This window comes from Melospiza melodia, chromosome 9 (genome assembly GCF_035770615.1).
Source record: "Melospiza melodia melodia isolate bMelMel2 chromosome 9, bMelMel2.pri, whole genome shotgun sequence".
Classification (NCBI taxonomy): domain Eukaryota; kingdom Metazoa; phylum Chordata; class Aves; order Passeriformes; family Passerellidae; genus Melospiza; species Melospiza melodia.
Window position 1 is genome coordinate 32,830,433 of NC_086202.1, and position 25,687 is coordinate 32,856,119.

The 25,687-nt window shown below is 51.2% G+C and overlaps 1 protein-coding gene across 1 annotated transcript in view; it reads right to left on the reverse strand.

The window, feature by feature from the left end:
• LOC134422187 (C-type lectin domain family 2 member D-like) overlaps positions 1 to 25,687 on the reverse strand; it is a 46,655-nt gene that overhangs the window by 3,110 nt on the left and 17,858 nt on the right. Inside the window, exon 3 of the mRNA XM_063164126.1 lies at positions 15,246 to 15,344. Within this exon, the coding sequence (XP_063020196.1) occupies positions 15,246 to 15,344 (99 nt within the window). The remainder of the gene's footprint in view (positions 1 to 15,245; positions 15,345 to 25,687) is intronic.

Here is a 25,687-nt window from a genome sequence, read left to right on the forward strand (position 1 = left end):
TACATATGTTGTTAGTGATTATAACTATTTAGAAATAGTCTAAATTATAAGTCCTTTCAGCTGGATGTTAATATAATTTTTCTCCTTTAGTGTACACTTTATTGCTCATAGAAACAGTAGTGTAATGAACATAACATCTGTGCTTCACTTATCTGTGCTTCACTTATCGCTCTTCTTTGGCTTTTGCTGGGACTATGCAGCGGTGGAAATATTGTCCGTTTTTACCCATTTACTATGATTATCGTAATTTTTATTTTTAATATTAAACTTTTAAAAACTCTAAGGATTGAATTCTGTTTTTCGCACCAGTGGACGGGGAAACCCGGCAGAAGGAGCTCGCCAGAATCCCCCATCCCTCCTCTCTCCGCCCGCAGCGAGCCCCGAGCTGGGTCACCACGGACCGCGGGTCGCAGCTGGGCTGGAGCCGCCTCCGAGCTCCGCCATCCCCTCACCGTGCTCCGGACGTCGCCGCCTCCCGGGATGTCACGAACGGGCCGCTGCCGCCGCTCCAATCCCGGCCACACAAACAGGCAGCGGCCACTGACGCCCCAGATTTCCACTGAGGGGCGTGTAGAGCTTCCGGCCGCCTTGGCCAGTCAGCGCTGGGAAACGCTGCCGCGCCATGCGCCCGACTTCGCCCGGCCCCGCCCCGGCAGCTTTGCTTTCCTGCCCGGGGTTCCCGCTGCCTTCTCGGGATCGGCTCCCTCACCCTTCCGGCGCCTCCCGTCGCTGCCGGCCCGGATTGCGGGATGTGAACCCGAGTCCCTTTGGCCCGGCTGAGCGCAGTGCAAACCCCCTGCGGTGGCGGCAGGCGCGGGGCTGCCCCGCCTCACCCCGAGCCCCGGGCGGGTCCCAGCTCGGCTCTCCCCGCTCGGCTTTGCCCTCGCTGCCGCCGGCGCTTTCCCCGCTCCCGGGGCTCGGCTTTGCCCGGCGGCTCCGCTTGGCCCCGGGCGAACTCACTCCCCCCGTGGCTCCCCAGCCCTGCGGCGGGGCGAACCCCCGGCATTTGCCGAAGGGCTCTGACTGCCCCTGGGCACTGAAGCCTCACGCACCGTGTGCTAGAATGCCGTAAACGTGCTGAAATGCTTAGTTGAAGTTAATCTTGTATTTTTCGTGAGTTCTGATTTCTCTGAGAATTATTACTGGAAAGATTCAAAGCGGTACATGCAGTGCTTCATTATTATGTGCAGCATAACACAATCTAATTTCTTTAGCAGAAATGCTGATAATATCTACCATATGCTGTTACACTAAGTACAATCTCGAGAAGCTCCCGGTTTGTTGGATACTTTTCCAAATTCTACCTTGTTGTTTCTTTTGGTAGAATTGTGCTTTAAGATGTTTTAGTAAATGTCTGATTCCTTAAAATTTGCAGCTACCATGAGTTTTTCTCGATGTTAAATTACATAGGGTCAAAGTATTTGTCACACTTTTCTAATCCCCCCAGTAAATCCATCAGGCCGTTATTGCAACCATGCTTAGTTCATTTTCAGTGCCTTATGGTATTAATAGCATCCGAATAAGTTACATTTTGTAGTACCCAGAACTTCTAAGGATATTGATTGTTAGTTCGGTTCTGGTTTATTTTAATACGATTTTAGTCTTGGTAAGATTAAGCACAGTTGGATCTGAGCAATATTAAGTGTCCCCAGGATCTCTCCCAGTCCTGCCAGCGGCAAAGCCCTGGGGGCACAGCGTGCCCTGCTCTTGCAGAGGCGAGACTGGAGCTGCCAGGAGAGCAAACCCGGCTGGGAAAGCGTTCCCTGCACAGGAAGGTGTCTCCCCGCTCTGACCACAGAGGGAGCTCAGCCTCCGCTCCTGACTCCAAACCCTTGAAGCTCCGAGCCCAACTGCCCGAAATTGGCTCGGCCCCACTGCCCAGCGCACTGCTCAGAGCTCACACGGCTGAGGGGGCAGCGCAGATTGAATAATGAACGCTGCTGGGCACGGCTTTAGCTCTGAACTACACACTGTCACACAGGAACAAAACCCTTAACGAGGATGGGTTCCTCTTGTTGGCACAAGGAGAGAAGCAGAAATCTGACGAGAATATTCTTCATCATTCTGTCCAGGCTCTGTCAAACCCTCCAGCTCCTGAACCTCGGGAAATAACAAGTGGCTTCTAAGCAGTGACTTTGATGTCAGTGAGCAGGTTATTGTGGATTAATCTCACACTGGAAAGCAGCCTTCACACCCTACTGCTCTTGGAATCACCCAAAGAGTTTGGAGGCTGCTGCCCAGGGAGCTCCCGAGTTGTATCTTCCTTGTCAATCCTATCAGCCTCTTGTTTAATTGTGAAAACATAAATAAAATGCCGGGAGCATTGGCACAGCGTCTCAGGACTGGCACATCTCTTCCAAAGAGAGGGAAAAGAGTGTTTCTCCCAAACCACAGAGTTAAAAAGTTCATGTTGTCTCCATATATTTTGAAAAGGAAAAGAGGAAGAGTAAAATATTAATTACTGTGCCAGTGGGGCTCCAGCCTATTTCTGTTCACTTCTTTGACTTGTAACATCTCTAAGCATACTTTAAAGAACCAAAGCAAACAAACAAGCAAACAAAAAACCACCACCACCAAAAAATTTAATTCTAGCTGAAGGAGAAGCAATCTGGCTGCAGGCTTGTGGCACTCCACTGCCTGGGCTCCACTAAGGGAGCTCATCCCCTCTGCACTTTCAAGCCAGATCCCAAAGTCCTGAGCATCAGCTTTCAGCCTTTTGAACACTGAACTGTAAGCAAAGCTGCTGGGGAGGGCCATGCTCCAGGCACATCTGTGCCATTTCATCTCTCCAGCTCTCTCAGCTCAGCTCGGCTCTTTTCCTCTCCTTGAGGAGAGGCTTTGGCTCATGCATTTCTTGAGGGGCTGCCCTGCACTGACCAGAGCATGAACTGACCATCAGAAAAACAGCTTCTGGCACTGTGGCTCTGTCCTAAATGGACCATTGCCCAAAGGAATTCCAGGGCCTTAATTTCACTTAAGATGGCTTTTAAAGGAACCTGGTTTGATGCCCTCCATTTCTAAACAAGGAGTGCACAACGCTCCTGCACTCCCTGCCGGGGTCATTCTTTGAGCCTTGCAGAAAGGCTTTAAAGCAGCACAGAGCTTGTTAAGCACCAACAACTTCATCCAAAATTCGAATCAACATCATGGGCAGTGCCTGACTTTAAAACCTATTTAACACTGACTTAAAGAGTAGTTCCATTGCCAATTGACAAGATGAGAAAAGTTTCCTCAGCAGTTGTTGAGATGACAAAGTAAGGGAGATGATGGAACATGGAGTAGGGGACAGAAGGGGAAAACCTTCATTTGCACAGTGGGGTTTTAACCATCATGCTCACATCTCAAGGAATTGCAGAAACCATTCTAATCTCAAGAAAGTAAAGCTTCTTGGATATTTTTCATTTCAACAAGAGCCTAGGGAAGCCCTCAGCAGGCGGACATTGGGATAACTGCAAGGCTGGTTTCTGGAGCAGACGGAGCAGGGTGTGCTCCTCAAAGCCAGACCTTCACCGACAGCAGCCAGAAGGCAGAAAAACAAAGATACAACAAAGCCTTAAGTGGGAAACGGGTTAATAAGGGTTTTATAAGGGAAGAACAAGGTCTGGGAAATGGAACCTGGAAGGTGAGAGGGGAAGGAAACAGGGAGGCAGTTGCGGCAGAGAAGAGAAGAGAAGAGAAGAGAAGAGAAGAGAAGAGAAGAGAAGAGAAGAGAAGAGAAGAGAAGAGAAGAGAAGAGAAGAGAAGAGAAGAGAAGAGAAGAGAAGAGAAGGCAGGAGAATGGAGGCGGCAAGGAAAGGCTGGCACTAAATTCCAACACAGCCGGCACGGCCGCTGCGGCTCCTGCCTGGGCACACGGAGCGGCTCCCGGCACAGAGCGCAGCGCCGAGAAGCCTCGGCCCCGGAGCAGGCTGCATGCGCCGCTTTGTGCCCGCACCCGGCGCCTGCAGCGCTTTGGGCTCTGAGGCACTGGGTTCAAGTTCATGCCGTGCCTGCCCCGAGCCGGGCACGGACACCTCCCGCCCGAGCAGCGGCCCCTTTGCCCGCCCTCACCACCGAGCGGGGCACACCCGATCGCGGGTCCCACCTGGGCTGGAGCCGCCCCCGAGCTCCGGGCGCCGCCGCCGCTCCGATCCCGGTCAGAGCCGCCGCTCCCGGCCGCTGCCGCCGCAGGGCGAAGCCGATCTGGGTGTGGGAGGATTTTGGCCCTTTTGAGCAAACAGCGCCCGGGGAAGGAGCGAGGGGCGGGAAGGAGAGGAGGCGAGCGAGGGGGCCTGGCCTGGGGTCACAGCCAAGAGAACGCGTTTGGCAGGGAGCCCGAGCAGCTGGAACGCAGACTGGGTTGTGATAAATACAAAGAGATGATGGGCAGGGAGCCCGAGCAGACAAGAAGGAACCTGGTCGGCGTCCAAAGATCTCATGGAGTCTTTCCAGAGCGCACAAATCAAAGCTTGTGAGTGACCCTCCCAGGGATGGAACTTTGTTCGTAATTGTTTGTAAATGGAGGTGGGCTGGTTGGAGGCCTCCTGTGGCACAGTGATCACAAAATTACAGTGTTCTCGACATTTGGTGATATCAGGAGGAACATCAATACAATTTTTACACTGGACTTCCTGCGGTCAGACTTGGGCTTGTTTAGGAGACTTATTCAGAAAGTTCCTCGGGAAGCAGCCCTTAAAAACAAAGGAGTCTAGGAATGGTGGGCATGCTTCATAATAGATCTTGAGGGCACAGGAACAGACTGTGTCTGTGTGCCAAAATATTGAGTCAGCAAGGAAAGCGTACGGCCTGGATGAGCAACGAGGTTTTGTAGGAACTTAAAAATTAAAGGAGGATGTATGATCTTTGGAAGGAGGGTCAGATCTCTCAGGAAGTATTTAAGGAGGCTTGCTAGGGAATGTGTGGAAAAAATTAGGGAGGCCCAAACTCAGTTTGAACTTAAATTGACAGCTTTTGTAAAGGATAATGAAGATGTGTTTACAAATATATTAATGGTAAAAGGAAGGGTAAGACCAGTTTTTGTTTTCTTTTAGATGCATGAGGGAGCTTAGTAACTGCAGATGAGGAGAAGGCAGAGGTCCTCAATGCCTTCTTTGCCTCAGTCTCTAGTGGGAAATATTTTTAAAAGGAATATTTTTCAATATTTTTACTGGTGGCATGGATGAGGAAATTGAGTCTTTGATTAGGAAATATGCAGATGACACAGAGCTGGGATCTGTGTCCATCTGTGGGAAGGTAGGAGGGCTCTGAAGAGAGACCTGGAACTGTTGGATGGATGGGCAGAGTCCAAGGAGATGAAGTTTAATAAATCCAAGTGCCCAGTGCCGCATTTTGGCCACAATAACCCCTGCCATGCTCTGGGCTGGGGACGGTGTGGCTGGGCAGTGCCCAGGCAGAAAGGGACCTGGGGGTGCTGGTGACAGCCGGCTGAACATGAGCCAGCAGTGTGTCCTGGTGGCCAGGAAGGCCAAGGGCTCCTGGCCTGGATCAGGAATGGTGTGGCCAGCAGGAGCAGGGAGTCTATTAAACATTGACCAAAATACAACAAAAGGACTACATAAGTGTGAAAAACACCAATCACCTGTTTTTTAAAATTTTAAAAGTTTCATAGTAATAAAACGGTTAGAAAAATAGTAATATAATTAGAGTGATAATAATTTGGACAATTTGGACTAGGACAATATGATACAATAGAAACAAAGTGTTACAGACAGTTCAGATATCTCTTTCTGGGCAAAATAAGCCCAGAAAAGGACCCACGTTAACAGAGGATTAACCCTTAAAAGCAACAGCCTGTTGCATATTCATACACCTCATCATGATGCATAAATTCCATTCAAACTCAGGATTCTGTCTGGGCAGTGTCAGCTTCTTCCTCTGAATCCTGATGGTGTCTTCAGGGCTGAGTGAGGCAGGAAGAACTCAATAATGGAGCAATAAATTCTCTTTCTCTGAAAGATTTGGGTGTCTTGTGGCTGCTATCTTGGTGTGAGTCCTTTTCTAAGAAAAAAAAGTATCTTACATGGCATAGTTTCTATTTTAACATTATGTTAGAACTTAAAACTATATTTAACACACTACTTAAGACAATAAAGCATTACTTTCTAACATAACATATAATATCTTCATTTATATATTTGTGAAAAGCCAATCATAAAATGCACAATTTTCACATTAAATGTGTTATGTTGGAAAGTTATGCTATATTAGTCTCTTTTAAGTAGTGGTGTATTGATCTCTTTTCAGCAGTGCTGTATTAATCTCTTTTAAGTAGTGTGGCAAATATAGTTTTTAGGCTACAGCATAATATAAAATAGAAAATATGTGATGTAAGGTACTTTCTGTAACTAGCTCAAGGAATGGATAGATAATCAAGAAATTCTTCACATAGCGATAACAGCAAGAACACACCAAGATCCCAAGAGAAGAACTCTTGCCATCCTAATTGGGAAAGCTCAGATGAGGGGGAGAGTTGAAATTAAGCAGAAACCCCCTTAGTTTGAAAGGATTTGATTCTTGTATGAGATTTATGAATATGCAATAGGCTGTTGCTTTTAAGGGTTAATCCTTTGTTAGCAAGGTGTGCTTTGTGCCAGAATGCAAAAGCACCCGGACATCCGTAATTCCTTTGCTTTTTTCTTGTCTTTTATTGTCCTAACTTTGATTGTGCAAATTCTTATTTTCCTAATTTTTATTACGATTGTCATTATTACTAAACTTCTAAAGTTTTAACACAAGTGAATGGTGTTTGTCACAAGACACTATTACTTCTAGCACCCATCACCTGTATTTTACCTCAAAATAAACAGTGGCCCTGTTTCAGTGCACCTTTCATAGTTCTAATTCTCTAAAGTGCCTGTTTTTTTTGCATGGCCATATTTTGAAACTCACTGAAACAATCTCTCTCTCACCAATGTCACCTCTGTTCCGTGGCCCTCCTAAGTCAGCAGCCTTGTCTCAGTGATTGCAAACAGATGTTCAAAAGCTGTGTGATCTTTGTCAGGTTTTGAGAATTCTCTACAAATCCATTTCTCACATCTTTCTTTATTGGACTGTAAAAACTTTTTGATGGTCTTATGTATTATTTGTGTATACAGTGAAGTATATAGGGTACTATTACTTATACTGTTATTATAATAATTAATATTTGGAAATTTATTTTGTAACTTTTATTTAGTTAAAGTATAAAGTATTTTTTCTTTAATCAATTGTTTAATTAGGATTTATTGTTTGTTTTTATTTAATTTGTTAATTTTTTATTTTTGAAGGTGTTTGTGGATGGGCAGAGTGGATAGATAAGGTTATGTATATAATCTTTTAAAATTTTTATAATTATGTTCCTGTACTAGTAAGGGAAAATTGATGGTGGTTTTGTTTTGTACCAGGTATGTTTAGTAGTACTAATATTTGTTATATTATTAATAATAATGGAAGTAGTATTGATTTTTAAAATTTATTAATACTCTGGTTTAATTGATTTAATGTTATAGTTAAGGTGAGTTGAGGTAAAAACAAGTTTCATCTAACTTGTTTTGTAGGGTTTTAGGGGTAAAAGTGTTATTCTAGGGGTTTTTTATAATGATGATTTTTTTATGGTAGTTTGGATTTTCTTTTAATATTAGGTGTTATTATAGTGAGTTGCTTGTTATATGGGCTATTTTATATTTTGAGGGAATGTTTTTCTAGGTTTTATTTTTATAAATGAGTTAATATTTTTGGTAATTTCTGTGGGAATTTGTTAAGATTAATAGTTTTATTTTTAGGGGGTACAGGAGTGTCCCTGGGGTGACTTTATGACACTCATATCCCTGCCCAGAAATAAGTTCTGTACATTTAAGGCAGGTTCTGAGAGCAAAGGGGCAGAGAAGAAGGCACAGGTTGTTATCACGAACTGCACTCACTCTGCGTATTGTGCTCCTGGAGCTCTGCCAGAATCGGGCTAATTTTTACCTCAGAGAAGTTCCCTGTACGTGGGTTTTCCTTTTTCTCTGTTCCTGTTTAACCTGCCCTGGACTGAACATCACAAGGCACTGGCAGCTCAAAGCCAGTGGTACACCTGGGACTGATAAGGGACTGGTAAGAGTCTGATAAGGGACTGTGAGAGACTGATAAGGGACTGATAAGAGACTGATAAAGGACTGAGTGAACTGAACTACACCCACAGAGGGCGCTTTCTGAGCTTGTCATCTCTTCACACAGTGAGAGGTTCTGCTGTTAATATTGATCATTATTTGTGCTGCAGAATGCTTTGCTGGTTAAATTAACAGTTTTTTCCACTTTTATCCAAGGAAATCTTTTTCCCTAAGCAGCTGGGGTGGGGGAGCATGAATTCGCTTCCTAGAGGAAACTCCTTTAAAGAATTTTCTCCCAAAATTGCCCTAAACCAGGACACTTTGCACCACTTTCTCCCTCCTCCTGTCCCTGCCAGCTCCAGCAAAGCCATTTCCCCACTGGCACCAGCTGCCTCCTGTCCCTCGCTCCCATTTTGCCCACTCTGAACTCCTGGAGCCGCCTGCCCGCGGAGCCGCAGCCGCCGTGGGGGCCGGGCAATGGTGCAGGGAATGCTGGCAGGGATTCTTGGGCTGGGCTGGGCCAGGCCAGGTGCCCGGGGCCAGCAAAAGCGCTCTGAGCCTCTGCTCCTGCCCCTGGGCAGGTCAACAGAACACAGCAGGAAAGGCTCGGGGATCGGCAAAGGCCAGGCAGAGATCTCTCACCGGTCACTGCTATAAAGGGACGCGACTGGGGGGAATTCTTTGATTTCGTTATGACACAAATCACGGCAAGAGAAGGAGCGGTGAAGCAGCAGGGTTCAGCCTCGAAGCAGGACTGTGCCCTCGGCCCCCGGCAGCCGCAGCAGGGGGATAAAGGATCCCCGGGCCGGGCAGCGGCTCTGCCCCAGCACGGGGATGTGTCCGGAGCCCCCGCTCCGGGCCGGGCTCGCAGGGCCGAGCGCGGAGCAGGCGCTGAGCTGCTCCTGGAGCTTCCAGCGCTGCTGGATCCGGCGGGCGCGGCACAGGCACTGCCGGGGGCATCGCTCGGTGCCTGGCGGCGTTTGCCGTCCCCAGGGAGAAACTGAGCCCGGCCCGCAGCGCAGCGCATCCTCACCCTTCTATTGCAATTGCTCCATGGTTAAACCAAGGGCAAACTCCCTCTTGTCGCCACTTCAAAGCCTCGAATCAAGGGGAGAACGGAGGGTCCGTCCCGATTTAAATCCCTACGTGTTGCATAAGGACGGTCTCCTCTCAGTTTAATCTGGAATAAAAAGGTAATCAAGGGTTGTTTTCCTTAAATTAGCCTCCTAATAGGAGTGGAAATGCAGTTTCCCACTTCAATTTCCCTCAACAAAGACCATTCTGGGGGCTTTTGCACATCTTTTTCATCTGTGAAGGTCCCTTCAAATGGAGGCTCCCCCTCGATGGAACTCTTACAGTGGCACATCCAGAGGTTCCTCTCAAGGGAAGCCCTTTCAGAGCAGGGACAGCCGTGTTTGCTCTCAATTTGAAGCAGAAGATGATGAAAATGGGGCTCTTTCCATCAATTCCAACAGCACCACAAAGGGTTTCTCCTTCCGTTTAAACATGAAAATCAAGGAAAACGATGATTGCCTGCCTAGTGAGACACCCAAAATCATTAAAAAAGCCAAACACCCAAAATCTTGTTTTCCTTCAAATCACAGGTGAATGGGGATCCTCCCCAGTTCAAACACAATTACAGAAAAGCTTTCCCCCCTCCATTTCAATCCCATTTTTGGGGCACTGGGGAGGGACTGGGGGCACTTCCCCCTCCTCACTGCTCACCCCTGGGGCTGCTGCCCCTCGCACAGTGCTGAGCAGTTTCCTCCCAGTTCCCTGCCAGTTTCCCTCTTCCTGGCGAGCCCTGGCAGGGATGGGGAGAGCACTGGGCAGGAGCTGGGAGCGCTGTTCCTTCCCAGGGCTCCTGATATCCCTGCCAGTGCTCCTTCCTGCTCACTCCCGCTGCTCCCACTCTCCCTCCCAGTTCCCTCCTGGCATTCCCTGTGCTCCCAGTTCCCTCCCAGTGTTCCCAGGATCTCTCCCAATGCTGCAGCGGCAAAGCCCTGGGGCACAGCGTGCTCTGCTCTTGCAGAGGCGAGACTGGAGCTGTCAGGAGAGCAAACCCGGCTGGAAGGAGCCCGGGGCGGTGGCGCCCGGCAGGGCTGGCCCGGGAGCGCCCGGGGGCTGCGGAGATTTCCCTGCAGGGCCGGCCTGGAGCCCACGGCCACAGGGGGAGCGCGCAGGGAGCTCGGTGCTGCTCGGGCTGCTGTGACAGGGGTGCAAGTGTTTAATTTGCTTCTCTTTGACGAGAAGACGGCAAAGCTTCTTCTTTCTTTCTTCCCCCCACCCCAATTTTTTTCTTCTTTCTTCCCTTCCCTTCCCCTCCCTTCCCTTCCCTCCTTCCCTTCCCTTCCCTTCCCTTCCCTTCCCCTTCCCTTCCCTTCCCTTCCTTCCCTTCCCTTCCCTTCCCTTCCCTTCCCTTCCCTTCCCTTCCCTTCCCTTCCCTTCCCTTCCCTTCCCTTCCCTTCCCTTCCCTTCCCTTCCTTCCCTTCCCTTCCCTTCCCTTCCCTTCCCTTCCTTCCCTTCCCTTCCCTTCCCTTCCCTTCCCCATTCCCTTTCCCTTTCCCTTTCCCTTTCCCTTTCCCTTTCCCTTTCCCTTTCCCTTTCCCTTTCCCTTTCCCTTCCTTTCTCTCTTTCCTGACCAGTAGTCACTCAGTACACAGCAGCTACAGGATACAGAGTCTGTGGTTGGAACAAGTACCACACTGAAAGAAACAAGTCCGCAACTCTGCAAAGAGAACAGCAACAGTTACAAAAAATATCAAACACTCGCTTAGTGTGTGCTCTGGTTTTCCCCCTCCCTTTTACCATTCCTGCCTGCATGTCTCTCTCTCTCTGTGGTTGCTGATGTTATGCTGGAGCAATGTGAGAGCTGCCCCTCAGCATTCAGAGGCAGCTATCCCGTGGCTGTTCAGCTGTACAGCGCTGTTACTCCAGTGTGAGCCCACGCTGCCCTTTCCCTGCCCCTGCAGCAGCCCCAGCAGTCGGGGGCACTGCGGGAAGGGCAGGCTGGGCACGGAGAGGCGCGGCTGCACCGCCTGCCCTCCCGGCAAGGTGCACGAAAGCATCTTCACGAGGGACAGCGAGCACGGCTGTCAGCACTGACAGACCTTGGGAGGGCCAGGGCTGCCTGTGCAGCACCGAGGGCACCAAAGGGAGAGCAGCCACTTCTGTCACCGAGCTGCCAGGCTGCAAACCGCGGGGGATGCAGGGCTGGGCTCCCAGCGCTGTGGGTTTTCCTTAATCGGTCCTTTGTTGTAATTTTTGTCTAGGTTTAACAAACCTTTTTAAAATGTTAACAGAGAGGGTCGTTTCTCACACTGATTTCCAATCTGCTCTTGTAGCAGCATGCTGTCAGTAGTACTGAAGGTTGTTACTGTGAGAGGACAGAGAGTTGGCAAAGCTTTGCGAAGCTTCTGCTCCTCCTTCCTCCCCTTAAAAAACCGAGTCTCACAGTGCAATGTAACCTCTGTTACTGCCTCAGGAAGTTTAGTTTGTGTGACTCATCTTGAAAATGTGACTGGGAAAACACCTCAAATGCAGTGTTGATTTCTTTAATGCTTTTCCTGAAATCGTTGGTTTCCAGTTGATTTTGATGCTAAAACCATTCATTGTAGCTGCTCTGCACACAAATAAACCTTTAGACATATTTACTCTTACTGCCAGTAGAAGAGAATTTTCAGTAATTTCTGCACTTTGTAGCAGTAGTCTTAGAATTTGTGTGCATCAGTAATTGTTGTGGTTTGCAATAGGAGGAAAATTTCTGTTGAACCGCTGAGAAGCTGGACACGGCTCTGTGAAACACACAAGTTAAAGAGGAAAAAACCCAGGAACCTCCTCTTTCTTTCTTTCCCAGTGGGCGAGGAGGCGGCGGGCCCCGGGCCCAGCCCCCGTCTCGGCCGGGCCGGGCCGGGCAGCCCTGCCCCGGGTCGGACCCGTTCCCCCGGGCCGGGCCCTTCCCCCCATCGGCCCCGTTCTGTTCTGGCCGGGCCCAGCAGATCAGGGCAGGAACGGGAGGAAGCTGCAGAGACCACAAAGGAGCAGGGCTGGCCGCGGCTGGGAGATCTCATCAGCAAATCCCCTCGCCCACCACGGATGAAACGGAAACCCCTCAGTGGGGACGTCTCTGTCAGGCGCTGCACAGCCCTGAATGGGCTGTGCCAACCACGGGGTGAGACTCAGGGCAACAGAAAAATTCTGGTGAGAGTACCCAAAGAATAGACTGTAACATCCAGACTGTGTGACAGAGAATGAAAGTAGCTCAAACAAGTCCAGAAAATGGAGTCCAGCTTCCACCAGCTTGAAGATTAACTAACGCTTTGGGTGGGGATTTGGAACTGTATCGTTTATTAATGTAATTGTCCTGTTTTTATAGATGAGAATCACAAGCATCTGTTGAGGGAACCATCAGAGGTATTGGGCAGTTTCCTTAAGGACCAACAAGTAGAGTGAAACAAGAAATAGAGGGCAAGACCAGGTTGGCCCCTGTGTTCAGCACAGAGAAGATTCCATAGCCCTGCTGTGGGCAGCAATCCCATAGGCATGGCAACGTGGGGGCAAGAAAGGCACCCCAGACCTCTGTCATTGCTCAGCTGTCTTTTAGTACAACAGAGACCAGAAGGTAAGTTGGGCTATGTACTCCCCATTAAGATCCCCCTGTTATGAGCAGCAAGCCCATGGCATGGTAGATGGGGTAAAAAAGCCACACTAGACCTCAGTGATCCCATTTTGTCCATTCCAAATATATCTGTCAAAAGAAAACCTGAGATGTTTTTTCCTTCTGTTCCCACTGTCCTCGCCTGTGTCAACAGATGCCAGTATGATTCATCAAAATTTTAAAATTTAAAATTTTAAAATTTTTAAAGTTCATTTAAAATTTTGCCAGTATGATTCATTAAAATTATGATTAATTTTTTTTTTGAGAAAAGTAGAGTATCAGAACTGAAAATGAAAGTTAATTCTTCAAGCCAAGTGACTCATAAGAATGGAAAAGTGTGGTTTGTCATAGATGAATCATGTAGTGCTGGCTCTCACAATTGACAGACAGATATTATGTGTATGTGAGGAGAAGTTTTGTAGATGAATAGTGCTGTTACTGTAATATGTCCCCCCCTATTCCCCTTTCCCTCCCCCTTGCAGCAGCCTCAGTTCCCAGGGCATTTGGGGAGGGCCGGCTCATTGCCAGGAGGGGCCACAGGACAACACCTGAGCTCCAGTCAAGGTGTGAGGAAGTGATCTCCACCTGTGGAGGGCAGAGAAGGAGCTGACTGACAAACTCTGGGAGGGGCTGAGGGTATAAAAGGCAGAGCACCATTTTGTAAACAAGCATGTGGCTGATAGTCCTGGAGACCCTCAGCACTGTAATTTTTCCTTATTCAGCCCATTGTTGTATTTTTTGGTTAAGGTTTAATGAACCTTTAAAATTTTAAAAGTGAGGGTTGCTTCTCACATCTTCCAAGGACCGTCCAGAAGTGTCACCTTCAGGCCAGTTCGTGATGATTTCCAGGAGCCCAGGGTGATATGGATTTCCCAACTGAGCTTGTTGTATAATGTTTATTAATTATAAATATAGGTATTGGCTTTTGTGTTTATGCACTAACGTTTGTTTTACAAGTTATTATGGATCACAAAAATTGTGATACAGTAAATTTGTAATTACTGCTTTTGATATAGTATAACCTGTCAGTTTATGTATGCCCCCTATATCTTTTTTTAAATAGCGGTGTAATGTATTCTAGCTTAGACCATAGCTTGATAGAGACTGTGAAATGTTGAAATTACTTTTTCATGTAAGGAATGCAGAAAATGTAAAAAATGTAAAAAAAAACGACTTCACAACTTTGGGAACTGTCTTATCTAAGTCACAAGATCACAGAAAGAGAAACCAGAGAATTAAAAACAAAAAATTTATTGCTCTTTTGTTATCAGGAGTAAAATACAATATAGAGCATTTGGAAAAATTATATTATATAATATACACAAAGATGGCACCTTGACCACTCAAAGATGAAGTGAACCAAATAAAACATTACCTTTTAGGACAAAAAATCAATATTATACAATAGAACAAAAGTCTCTATGACAGCATCCAAACGTGCTACTTTATCACTTTAAAAAGTAATATAATTATTTTACATAGAAAGCCATTTTTCTCAAGCATAAAGAGGGATATGCCTACACTGCAGGCAGCATCGGTGCCCAGATAGATTGCAGAGACTTTTCTTTGCAGCTCCAGTCCAGCGCTGGCACTGGGGATGAAGAGGTACTAGCAGGTTACCATGGAGGGAAGTGCAAGGCACAGGGTGCAGCTGAGGAAGGACAGCGCTGTGCTGGGCTCAGAGGTGAAGCTGGCACTGCCCCAGCGTGGAGAAGGTCCTTTGTGCAGCCCCTGTTACAGGGGAGCTTGGGCCTTGCTGCAGACATACGGCCGCTCATTGGAGCAGTTGTCACTCCTGAATCTTTCATCAGCCAGGTACACACACTCGAAATTGTGAAAAACAGGAACCCTGCAGGGAGGAGCAGAGGCAGCGCTGGCTGCCAGGGGAAGCCCTTGTGCCCCTGTGCCCCCAGGCCCTGCCCGGCTCCCCGGCACTCACCGGGAGCTGTAGCTGCTGCCGTCCCCCCAGTGCAGGCGCTCGCCCCGTCTACGCAGCCCGAGCCAGAAATCGCCGTTCCCGCGGAGGCGGAAGAGCAAATCCTGCCCAGGAGAGAGGAGTGGGAGCTGCCCCGGCCCCTCGGGGGGACACGTGCCCGGGGCTGCCCCCGCACGCCGGGGCTCCTTCCCTGCAAGGCCCCGGCCCAGGGCTGCAGCCCCGGCCCTGCGAGCACCGAGCCCGGCCCAGGAGCGCCCCCAGGCTGCCCTCAGCCACCCCACAGCGCCCACAGCCCCTCACTCACCATGGCCTCCTCATCCTGGGCAATGGCCAGGGAGGCATTGAGCTCGGAGCACCGTTCCTGACCCTGCTCCCACGTGCTGTAATCCCGTGAGAAGTAGTAGCAGACCCCCTTGTACCCAACCCAGCCATGGGGACAGCCCAGAACCACCAGCGGAGTGCAGGTGTGACTGGAACCTGTGGTGCTGCAGGGGGAAGAGGAGAAGCTCTGAGGATTCCCCTGTGCAGGGAGCAGGGAGCCCGCTCTGCCCCGAGGGGCTCCAGGCTGCTGCCCCTCCCTTACCTGCCAGCACAGCCAAGGCCGCCCCCAAAGCCAGCACCAGCACCAGGAGCAGCAGAATCAGCACCGCCGTGCCCACGGGATGGCACCTGAACCGTTCACCTGGAGCAGGAAAGAGCTGCTGGCTGCCAGAAGCAGAGCCGGCCCTGCAATCTGCTCAGCCCACGGCCAGGGAGCAGAGCAGGGAGCCCTGAGGCAGTGTGGGCCTCCTCAGCTGGCAGCCAGAGAGCCAAGAGCCTGGCCACAGGCAGGGACACAGCTGTGGGCACAGGCAGGGACACAGCTGTGGGCACAGGCTGCAGCAGGAGAACTGCACAGCCTTGGGGGCAGCTGGGGCTCTTGCTTCCAGCCACGGATGGGGCCCAGCAGAGCACGAGGCCTCTTCCAGACATCGGGAAACAGCCACACACCTGCAGCCCTGGCCTTGCGAGGGGACACGGGCCCCTGCCTGGAGGGCACAGGGGTGGCCCTGCACTTACCCAGGAATTTTCTGAGGTTCCTTTTGTGTTCATTGCCCGTTGCTTGCTGTGCCCTGGGGAGCCAGGGGCTCCCTCACGCTCCCATTCCTTTTGCAGAATCCATTCTCCACATCTGCACTCACTGCACACTCACAAGTGGCATTCCCTGCTTATGCCAAGAGGCTTCTTGGGCTCCAGGCAAGTGTGGAAGCGCGGCTGCTGGTCCCTCCTGGAGATGCTGGAGCTCCTTCTCAGCTCCAGGAAAGGAGTAGGATTCACTCTCTTCAAGTTCACAGCCAGAATCGCTGTTTGTGGAAGAAACACTGATTTGCTTCAGACACATCAGGAGTGCTGCTGGCAGATCCTTTGGGAGCTCGGCCTCGGGAACAGCTTTGCAAGCCGCGCTGATGGCACCCTGAAAGGGACACGGTGAGAGGTCGCTGCTGGTGCCGGCCGTGCGGGGGCTCAGGAGGGCGGTGGCAGCTGTGTCTGCGCTGTCGCCGCTGCCCAGAGGTGCGGCAGCAGGGCGGAGACAAGCGCAGCCTCCGGGAGCTCTGCGGTGGCCGCAGCCGCGGCCCCTGTGGCTCTGCAGCCGCTGCAGCCCAGCTCCGTGCCGGGCCGGGCGCTGAGAGCGCCTGCGAGCTGCCGGCTGCTGCTGGCCCGGGGCAGCTGCGGCTCGGAGTCCGCCTGCCGAGGGGCGAGAAGCAGCAGCCCCGGGCTGCTCACCCTTGTGCCCCGCACGATTCCCTGCCCCCGGCGCCTCGGAGCCCGGGCACAGCGAGCGCCGGCACGGGCCGCCGCGGCTCCTGCCTGGGCACACGGAGCGGCTCCCGGCACAGAGCGCAGCGCCGAGAAGCCTCGGCCCCGGAGCGGGCAGGATGCGCCGCTTGGTGCCCGCACCCGGCGCCTGCAGCGCTTTGGGCTCTGAGGCACTGGGTTCAAGTTCATGCCGTGCCAGCCCCGAGCCGGGCACGGACACCTCCCGCCCGAGCAGCGGCCCCGAGCCCGGCGCCGCACGGGCGGGAAGGGTCCCTGGCACGGAGCAGCCGCCTCCGTCCTAGCGAGAGCAGCCGCGATGAGCCATCGCTGCCGCGCAAACGGCTCCATCCCGGCCATCCGGGCAAGGAGGAGAGCGCGGGCAGCCGCTCCCTCGGCTGCGATCCCAGCGCAGGGGGCACACGGGGAAGCCGGCACCAGGAACTCGGCAGAGCCCCCCCGGCCCTCACTGCGGCCCCTCCGCCCGCAGCGAGCCCCGAGCTGGGGCAGCACCGACCGCGGTCCCACCTGGGCTGGAGCCGCCTCCGAGCTCCGGCTACCGCCGCCGCTGGTGCGGAAAGAGACAAACGCTTCCGTGCCACTGGTGCCGCCCCCTTATTTATAATCTTTCCATTCGGGGGTGGTGTTTTCGGCTTTTGGCCAATCAGCGCACGGAAAGCAGCGGGGCGGGAAACTGCGCACGGGAATGCAGCCAATCGCGGCTCGGGGGGGGCTCGTTTACCCAGTGTGTTTTGTGGACGGTTCGTGAGCTGACGTGAGGATCGGGCCGCCCGCTGGGGAATCACTGGTTTCTCGGCACCGTGTGTTGGGGCAGGAACACCACGGAACTGTAATTTTTTTTTGTTGCCTGACAATTTTACAGCGATGTTGGTTGCATGCAGGTTAGGCTGGGAGGGAGCCCTGTCGAGATCATGGGCGTTTTGCCAAAGCGCAGGAGTCACAGCTGGTGAAGGAGCCGTCCAAGAGAGGGACTTTGCTAGAATTTTTGTTAATGGAGATGGGCTGGTGGGAGATGTGCTGCTGGAGGCCTCCTGGGGCATGGTGATCATGAAATTACAGTGTTCTCAATATTTGGTGATATCAGGAGAAACATCAATGAAGTTTTTACATTAAATTCCTGACTGCTAACTTTGGCATATTTAGGAGACTTATTCAGAGAGTTCCTTGTGAAGCAGCAAAAACAAAAGAGTCCAGGTCAGGTGCGCATGCTTCAAAGCAGAGATCTTGAGGGCACAGGAACAGACTGTCCCTGTGCGCCCTAAGAGGAGTGAGCAAGGCAAACATCCAGCCTGGATGGGGAATGAGGGTTTGAAGGAGTTTAGAAATAAAAGGAGGATGTATCATCTTTGGTAGGAGGGTCAGGTTTCTCAGGAAGTATTTAAGGGCATTGCCAGGGTATGCAGGGAAAAGATCAGGGAGGCCAAAGCTCAGTTTGAACTTAATTTGGCAACTTCTGTAGAGGATAATAAAAAATGTTTTTACAAATATATTATTGGCAAAAGAAAGAGTAAGACCAGCTTTTGTTCTCTTTCGATGCAGGAGGGAACTCAGTAACTGCAGATGAGGAGAAGGCAGAGGTGCTCAATGCCTTCTTTGCCTCAGCCTTCAGTGGGAACACAGCTTGTCCTCAGGACAAGTGTCCTCCTGGGCTGGTGGATGTGCCAGGGAGCAGAATGGGCCCCCTGTTACCCAGGAGGAGGCAGTCAGAGAACTGCTGAGCTGCTTGGATGTTCATAAATCTGTGGGCCCAGAGGGATCCACCCAGGGGGATGAGGGAGCTGGCAGATGAGCTTGGGAAACTGCTCTCCATCATTTACCACCAGCCCTGGCTCACTGGGGAGGTTCCAGATGGCTGGAAGCTGGCCAGCGTGACACCCATCCACAACAAGGGTGGGAAGGAGGATCCTGGCAATTCCAGGCCAGTCAGCCTGGCCTCAGTGCCCAGTAAGGTCACGGAGCAGTTCATATTGATTCCAGCAGGCAGCACTTCCAGGATGGCCAGGGTGTCAGAGCAGCCAGCAGGGGTTTAGGAGGGCTGGGTGTGTGTGACCAAGCTGGTCTCCTTCCATGAGCAGGTGACCCTGCTGGTGGGTGCAGGAAAGGCTGTGGATGTGTCTGTCTGGGCTCCACAAGGCCTTTGGCAGTGTCTGCCACAGCTCCCTCCTGGAAAAGCTGCAGCCCAGGGCTGGCACAGGAGCACTCTGTGCTGGCTCAGCCCTGGCTGGATGGGCCAGAGAGTGGTGCTGAGGGTGCTGCATCCAGCTGGGGCCAGGCACCAGGGGTGTCCCTCAGGGCTCTGTGCTGGGGCCAGCTCTGTTCAGTGTTTGCACTGACCCCATGGATGAGGGCATTGAGGCTTTCATTAGTGAATCTGCAGAGGACTCTGAGCTGGAGCTGTGTCCATCTGTGGGGAGGCAGGAGGGCTCTGCAGAGAGACCTGGAACTGTTGGATGGATGGGCAGAGTCCAAGGAGATGAAGTTTAATAAATCCAAGTGCTGAGTGCTGCATTTTGGCCACAATAACCCCTGCCGTGCTCTGGGCTGGGGACGGTGTGGCTGGGCAGTGCCCAGGCAGAAAGGGACCTGGGGGTGCTGGTGACAGCCGGCTGAACGTGAGCCAGCAGTGTGTCCTGGTGGCCAGGAAGGCCAAGGGCTCCTGGCCTGGATCAGGAATGGTGTGGCCAGCAGGAGCAGGGAGGTCACTGTGCCCCTGTGCCTGGCCCTGGTGAGGCCACACCTGCAGTGCTGTGTCCAGCTCTGGCCCCTCAGCTTGGGAAGGACGTTGGGACGCTGGAGCGCGTCCAGAGGAGGCAATGAGGCTGGAGAGGGGCTGGGAACACAAACCCTGAGAGGAACCCCTGAGGGAGCTGGGGGTGCTCAGGCCTGGAGAAAAGGAGACTCAGGGGTGCCCTCATCACTCTGTACAGCTCCTGAAAGGTGCCTGTGCTCAGGTGGGGCCGGGCTCTTTCTCCAGGCAGCACTGAGAGAACCAGAGGACACAGCCTTAACCTGCACCAAGGGAAATATAGGCTGGAAATTAGGGAAAGTTTTTTTTTGCATAAGAGTGATAAAGAACTGAAATGCCCTGCCCGGGGAGGTGGTGGAGTCACCATCCCTGGATGTCTTTAAAACAGACTGGATGTGGCACAGGGTGCCAGGTTTAGCTGAGCTGTCGGGGCTGGGTTGGACTCGATGATCTTGGAGGTCTCTTCCAACCCAGCCCAGAGATTCTGTGATTGTGTGAGCACGGGCAGCCGCTCCCTGGGCGATCCCAGCGCAGGGGGCACCCGGGGGAAGCCGGCACCAGGAACTCGGCCGAACCCCCCGGCCCTCACCACGGCCCCCTCCGCCCGCAGCGAGCCCCGAGCTGGGGCAGCACCGACCGCGGACCCACCTGGGCTGGAGAGGGAGAGGGAGAGGTTGCTCTAGGCTCAAACAGACCACATTAAGAAAAAAAGCCCCACACCGGTGAAGCTGCTGAAGAACTGCACTCCCCAGGAAGCTGCTCCTGGGGGTCCCAACGGCCCAGGCAGCTGCAGCCAGGGGAGGGCAGGGCAAGACACATCACAACGCTTGGGGTGATGCTTGTCGTCTGCCAGGTTTGCAGTTCAGGCAGATCAAATTAATCCAAATCGTCAGGGATTTTCCACTATGTGCTATTTATCTCTACTTTTCCTGCACGGATTTGACAGCTCTTCCTTTCCTCACACAGAGCTGGAGAGCAAAATGGCCACCTGCCCCATGGCCATCCCCGCCACCTTCCACCACTCCAGCCTTGTCCCTCTTTCCCTCCCCGTTACTTGGCGCCATTTTCTCCCTCCTCCTCCTGTCCCTGCCAGCTCCAGCAAAGCCATTTCCCCACTGGCACCAGCTGCCTCCTGTCCCTCGCTCCCCATTTTGCCCACTCTGAACTCCTGGAGCCGCCTGCCCGCGGAGCCGCAGCCGCCGTGGGGCCGGGCAATGGTGCAGGGAATGCTGGCAGGGATTCTGGGGCTGGGCTGGGCCAGGCCAGGTGCCGGGCCAGCAAAAGCGCTCTGAGCCTCTGCTCCTGCCCCTGGGCAGGCAACAGAACACAGCAGGAAAGGCTCGAGGATCGGCAAAGGCCAGGCAGAGATCACTCACCTGTCACTGGTGTAAAGGGACACGACTGGGGGGGAATTCTTTGACTTCATTATGGCACAAATCGTGGCAAGAGAACGAGCGGTAAAGCAGCCTCGGAAGCAGGACTGTGCCCTCGGCCCCGGCAGCCGCAGCAGGGGGATAAAGGATCCCCGGGCCGAGCAGCGGCTCTGCCCAGCACCGGGGATGTGTCCGGAGCCCCCGCTCCGGGCCGGCTCGCAGGGCCGAGCGCGGAGCAGGCGCTGAGCTGCTCCTGGAGCTTCCAGCGCTGCTGGATCCGGCGGGCGCGGCACAGGCACTGCCGGGGGCATCGCTCGGTGCCTGGCGGCGTTTGCCGTCCCCAGGGAGAAACTGAGCCCGGCCCGCAGCGCCAGCTCATCCTCACCCTTCTATTGCAAACTGCTCCATGGTTAAACCAAGGGGAAACTCCCTCTTGTCGCCACTTCAAAGCCCGGAATCAAGGGGAGAACGGAGGGTCCGTCCCGATTTAGATGCCTACGTGTTGCATAAGGACGGTCTCCTCTCAGTTTAATCTGGAATAAAAGTTAATCAAGGGGGTGTTTTGCTTAATTTAGCCTCCTAATAGGAGTGGAAATTCAGTTTCCCACTTCAATTTCCCTCAGCAAAAGACCATTCTGGGGGCTTTTGCACATCTTTTTCATCTGTGAAGGTCCCTTCAAATGGAGGGTCCCTCTCGATGGAACTCTTACAGTGACCCATGAAGAGGTTCCTCTCAAGGGAAGCCCTTTCAGACCAGGGACAGCCGTGTTTGCTCTCAGTTTGAACCTGGAGATGATGAAAATGGGGCTCTTTCCCTCAATTCCAACAGCACCATAAAGGGTTTCTCCTTCCGTTTAAACATTAAAATCAAGGAAAACGATGATTGCCTGCCTAGTGAGACACCCCAAATCATTAAAAAGCCAAACACCCAAAATCTTGTTTTCCTTCAATCACTGGTGAATGGGAATCCTCCCCAGTTCAAACACAATTACAGAAAAGCTTTCCCCCCTCCATTTCAATCCCATTTTTGGGGCACTGGGGAGGGACTGGGGGCACTTCCCCCTCCTCACTGCTCACTCCCTGGGGCTGCTGCCCCTTGCACAGTGCTGTGCAGTTCCCTCCCAGTTCCCTGCCAGTTTCCCTCTTCCTGGCGAGCCCCGGCAGGGACGGGGAGAGCACTGGGCAGGAGCTGGGAGCGCTGTTCCTTCCCAGGGCTCCTGATATCCCTCCCAGTGCTCCTTCCTGCTCACTCCGCTGCTCCCACTCTCCCTCCCAGTTCCCTCCTGGCATTCCCTGTGCTCCCAGTTCCCTCCCAGTGTTCCCAGGATCTCTCCCAGTGCTGCCAGCGGCAAAGCCCTGGGGGCACAGCGTGCTCTGCTCTTGCAGAGGCGAGACTGGAGCTGCCAGGAGAGCAAACCCGGCTGGAAGGAGCCCGGGGCGGTGGCGCCCGGCAGGGCTGGCCCGGGAGCGCCCGGGGGCTGCGGAGATTTCCCTGCAGGGCCGGCCTGGAGCCCACGGGCACAGGGGGAGCGCGCAGGGAGCTCGGTGCTGCTCGGGCTGCTGTGACAGGGGTGCAAGTGTTTAATTTGCTTCTGTTTTACGAGAAGATAGCAAAGCTTCTTCTTTCTTTCTTCCCCCCATCCCCTTTGTGTTTCTTCTTCCTTTCCTTTCCTTTCCTTTCTTTCCTTTCCTTTCCTTTCCTTTCCTTTCCTTTCCTTTCCTTTCCTTTCCTTTCCTTTCCTTTCCTTTCCTTTCCTTTCCTTTCCTTTCCTTTCCTTTCCTTTCCTTTCCTTTCCTTTCCTTTCCTTTCCTTTCCTTTCCTTTCCTTTCCTTTCCTTTCTTTTCCCTCTCTTTCTTTCCTGACCTGTAGTCACTCAGCACACAGCAGCTACAGGATACAGAGTCTGTGGTTGGGGCAGTAACACACTGAAAGAAACAAGTCCGCAATTCTGCAAAGAGAACAGCAACAGTTACAAAAATATCAAACACTCTCTTAGTGTGTGCTCTGGTTTTCCCCTCCTTTTTACCATTTCCTGCCTTCCTGTCTCTCATTCTCTGTGGTTGCTGATGTTGTGCTGGAGCAATGCGAGAGCTTCCCCTCAGCACTCAGAGGCAGCTATTCCGTGGCTGTTCAGCTGTACAGCGCTGTTACTCCAGTGTGAGCCCACGCTGCCCTTTCCCTGCCCCTGCAGCAGCCCCAGCAGTCGGGCACTGCGGGAAGGGCAGGCTGGGCACGGAGAGGCGCGGCTGGCACCGCCTGCCCTCCCGGCAAGGTGCACGAAAGCATCTTCACCGAGGGACAGCGAGCACGGCTGTCAGCACTGACAGACCTTGGGAGGGCCAGGGCTGCCTGTGCAGCACCGAGGGCACCAAAGGGACAGCAGCCACTTCTCTCACCGACCTGCCAGGCTGCAAACCACAGGACGGGCAGGGCAGGACTGGGGTTCCAGCGCTGTGGTTTTTCTTTATTCAGTCCTTTGTTGTAATTTTTTGTCTAGGTTTAATTAACCTTTTAAAAATGTTAAAAGAGAGGGTCGTTTCTCACACTGATTTCCAATCTGCTCTTGTAGCAGCATGCTGTCAGTAGTACTGAAGGTTTTTACTGCGAGAGGACAGAGAGCTGGCAAAGCTTTGCGAAGCTTCTGCTCCTCCTTCCTCCCTTGAAAAAGCCGAGTCCCACAGTGCAAGGTAACGCTCTGTTGCCCTCAGGAAGTTTAGTTTGTGTGACCCATCTTGAAAGTGTGACTGAGAAAGATCTGAAATACAGCGTCAATTTTTTAACACCTTTTCTGACACCGTTGGTTTGCGGTTGATTTTGATATTTAAACCATTCATGGTAGCTGCTCTGCATGCAAATAAACCTTTACACATGTTTACTCTTACTGCCAGTTATAACAGAATTTTCAGTAATTTCTGCACTTTGTAGTAGTAGTCCTAGGATTTGTGTGCATCAGTAATTGCTGTGGTTTGCAATAGGAGGAAAATTTCTGTTGAACAGCAGAGAAGCTGGACACGGCTGTGTGAAACACACAAGTTAAAGAGGAAAAACCCCAGGAACCTCCTCTTTCTTTCTTTCCCAGTGGCGAGGAGGTGGCGGGCCCCGGGCCCAGCCCCCGTCTCGGCCGGGCCGGGCCGGGCAGCCCTGCCCCGGGTCGGACCCGTTCCCCCGGGCCGGGCCCTTCCCCCCATCGGCCCCGTTCTGTTCTGGCCGGGCCCAGCAGATCAGGGCAGGAACGGGAGGAAGCCGCAGAGACCAGAAAGGAGCAGGGCTGGCCGGGCTGTGAGATCACATCAGCAAATCCGTTCCGTCAGCGCGGCTGGAACCGAAACCCCAACAGCCCACAACCCACAGTGTAACCCTGCGGTGAGAATTCAACACAGAAAAATAAGAGAACAGTCATGAAATCAATCCTATCACAGTCCCAGCTGCAGCATCCTGTCACATAGACCTCTAGCAAAATGCTAACCCTTTCAATACTTCAATCCTCCCTCGAGTAAAAGAAGAAACAAAACCAGCCAAAATACAAGCATATAAAAAGCAACATACAACCATCAAAATCAGTAAAGAAGAAGTTAAATCCAAAGTTTAAAAAAAGGGAACAATATCTTATTTTAAAACTCAAATCCTTGTAATAAACTTTGAAGGAAAAATCCTCTTATAAACTTTGAAGAAAAAGTAGAATTTTTTTTTCCTGTTGCACATGAAACTACAGAAAAATGAAAGTATACAAAAAATATCAAACCTCCTTCAAATAATAAAACCTCTATACTAAATAAACAAATATTTAAATAACTGTAATCCCATAAAAATTTAAATTAAAAAAGAGAGAAAAATAATCCTATACTTTCGAAAAAAAATCTCTGTTCCCCAGAGATCCAAATAATTTAAAAAATATTCTACCTTTAAACAACTCATCTTAAAAACAATACCCTGTAAATCAACATAATCCATAATACACTATTAAAAAGTTTATAAAAATAAGGAAAACTTCACAATAGCAAAGTTTCCCCAAACAACTACTATCCATAAGAAAATTTAAAACCCACAAAAAACCTGTTTTATTTTATAAAGAAGTATTAATACCCTTAAAAAAAGAGTTCTCTCCTAAATAAACTAAAAAAAATATTTTAAAAGTAATAAACTGACTAGAAATTTCAAGTTTAGTTTCTTCGCATTATCATTAAAAATGTAAAGGAAAGAAAAGTGTTCTGAAAAGTTTATTTTAATTCTTACTACTTATTTTCTTTCAGTTACTTTCAGTAAAATTTTAAATCCTTTGAAGTTTTAAAACTACTTTAGCTTTCTCCTAATTCTACCTCACAACAAAAAATAAATACCTTAGTAATTAAGCAACAATAAAACCCACCACACTGAACAATACATTAATTAAAAAAATCTCAAAATTAAAGAAATCTGAAATTGACAAACCAAAACCACCACAGTAGTGTTTCATCTAGCCACAATTCATGTAAATATACAATTCCCAAAAATCAAATATTTCAAGTTGGAACTAAAGTGTTTATGGACTTTATGTCCTTTTTTGTGAGAGAAGATTTGGGCTTAAAAGATTAAAATCTGCCTTCTGTCAAAAACAAAGAGAAATTTTACTTTTATATGTCCCTCATTTTATCTCAGATGTCTATGATTCCTTATTGGTTTTGCCCCCTGAATGTGAATGCAATTTTCAGCACCAGCTGGGACTTGTTGGAAATGGTGTTTGGGATCCACAAGAAAAGTTTCTCATTTGAGTGGCTGAGACCATGGTGAGGTTTTTAGCATTTCCTTCTCTCAGGTGGGATCTGATGCCCTGAGGTGGCCTTGTCTCCTCAGGGATTTCATGCCCTGAGGAAGCAAAGGCTGATGGAATGTGCTTGATCCTCTCCTGTCTAATGGGAGGAGCTGCACCCAGCAGAGCTGGAATCACCTTCTCCATTCCTGATTTCTGCTGCCAGCAGATCACTGGGCTCTCTCAGGGTCCAGAAGCCACTTTTCCTTTTGGATGGATGGCCTGAAGGCACCCAGGGGCTGCAGGCTGGGACTGTCTCAGAAATCCCTTTGGCTTTGAAGGATCCTTCTACCTGAGAGTTGAA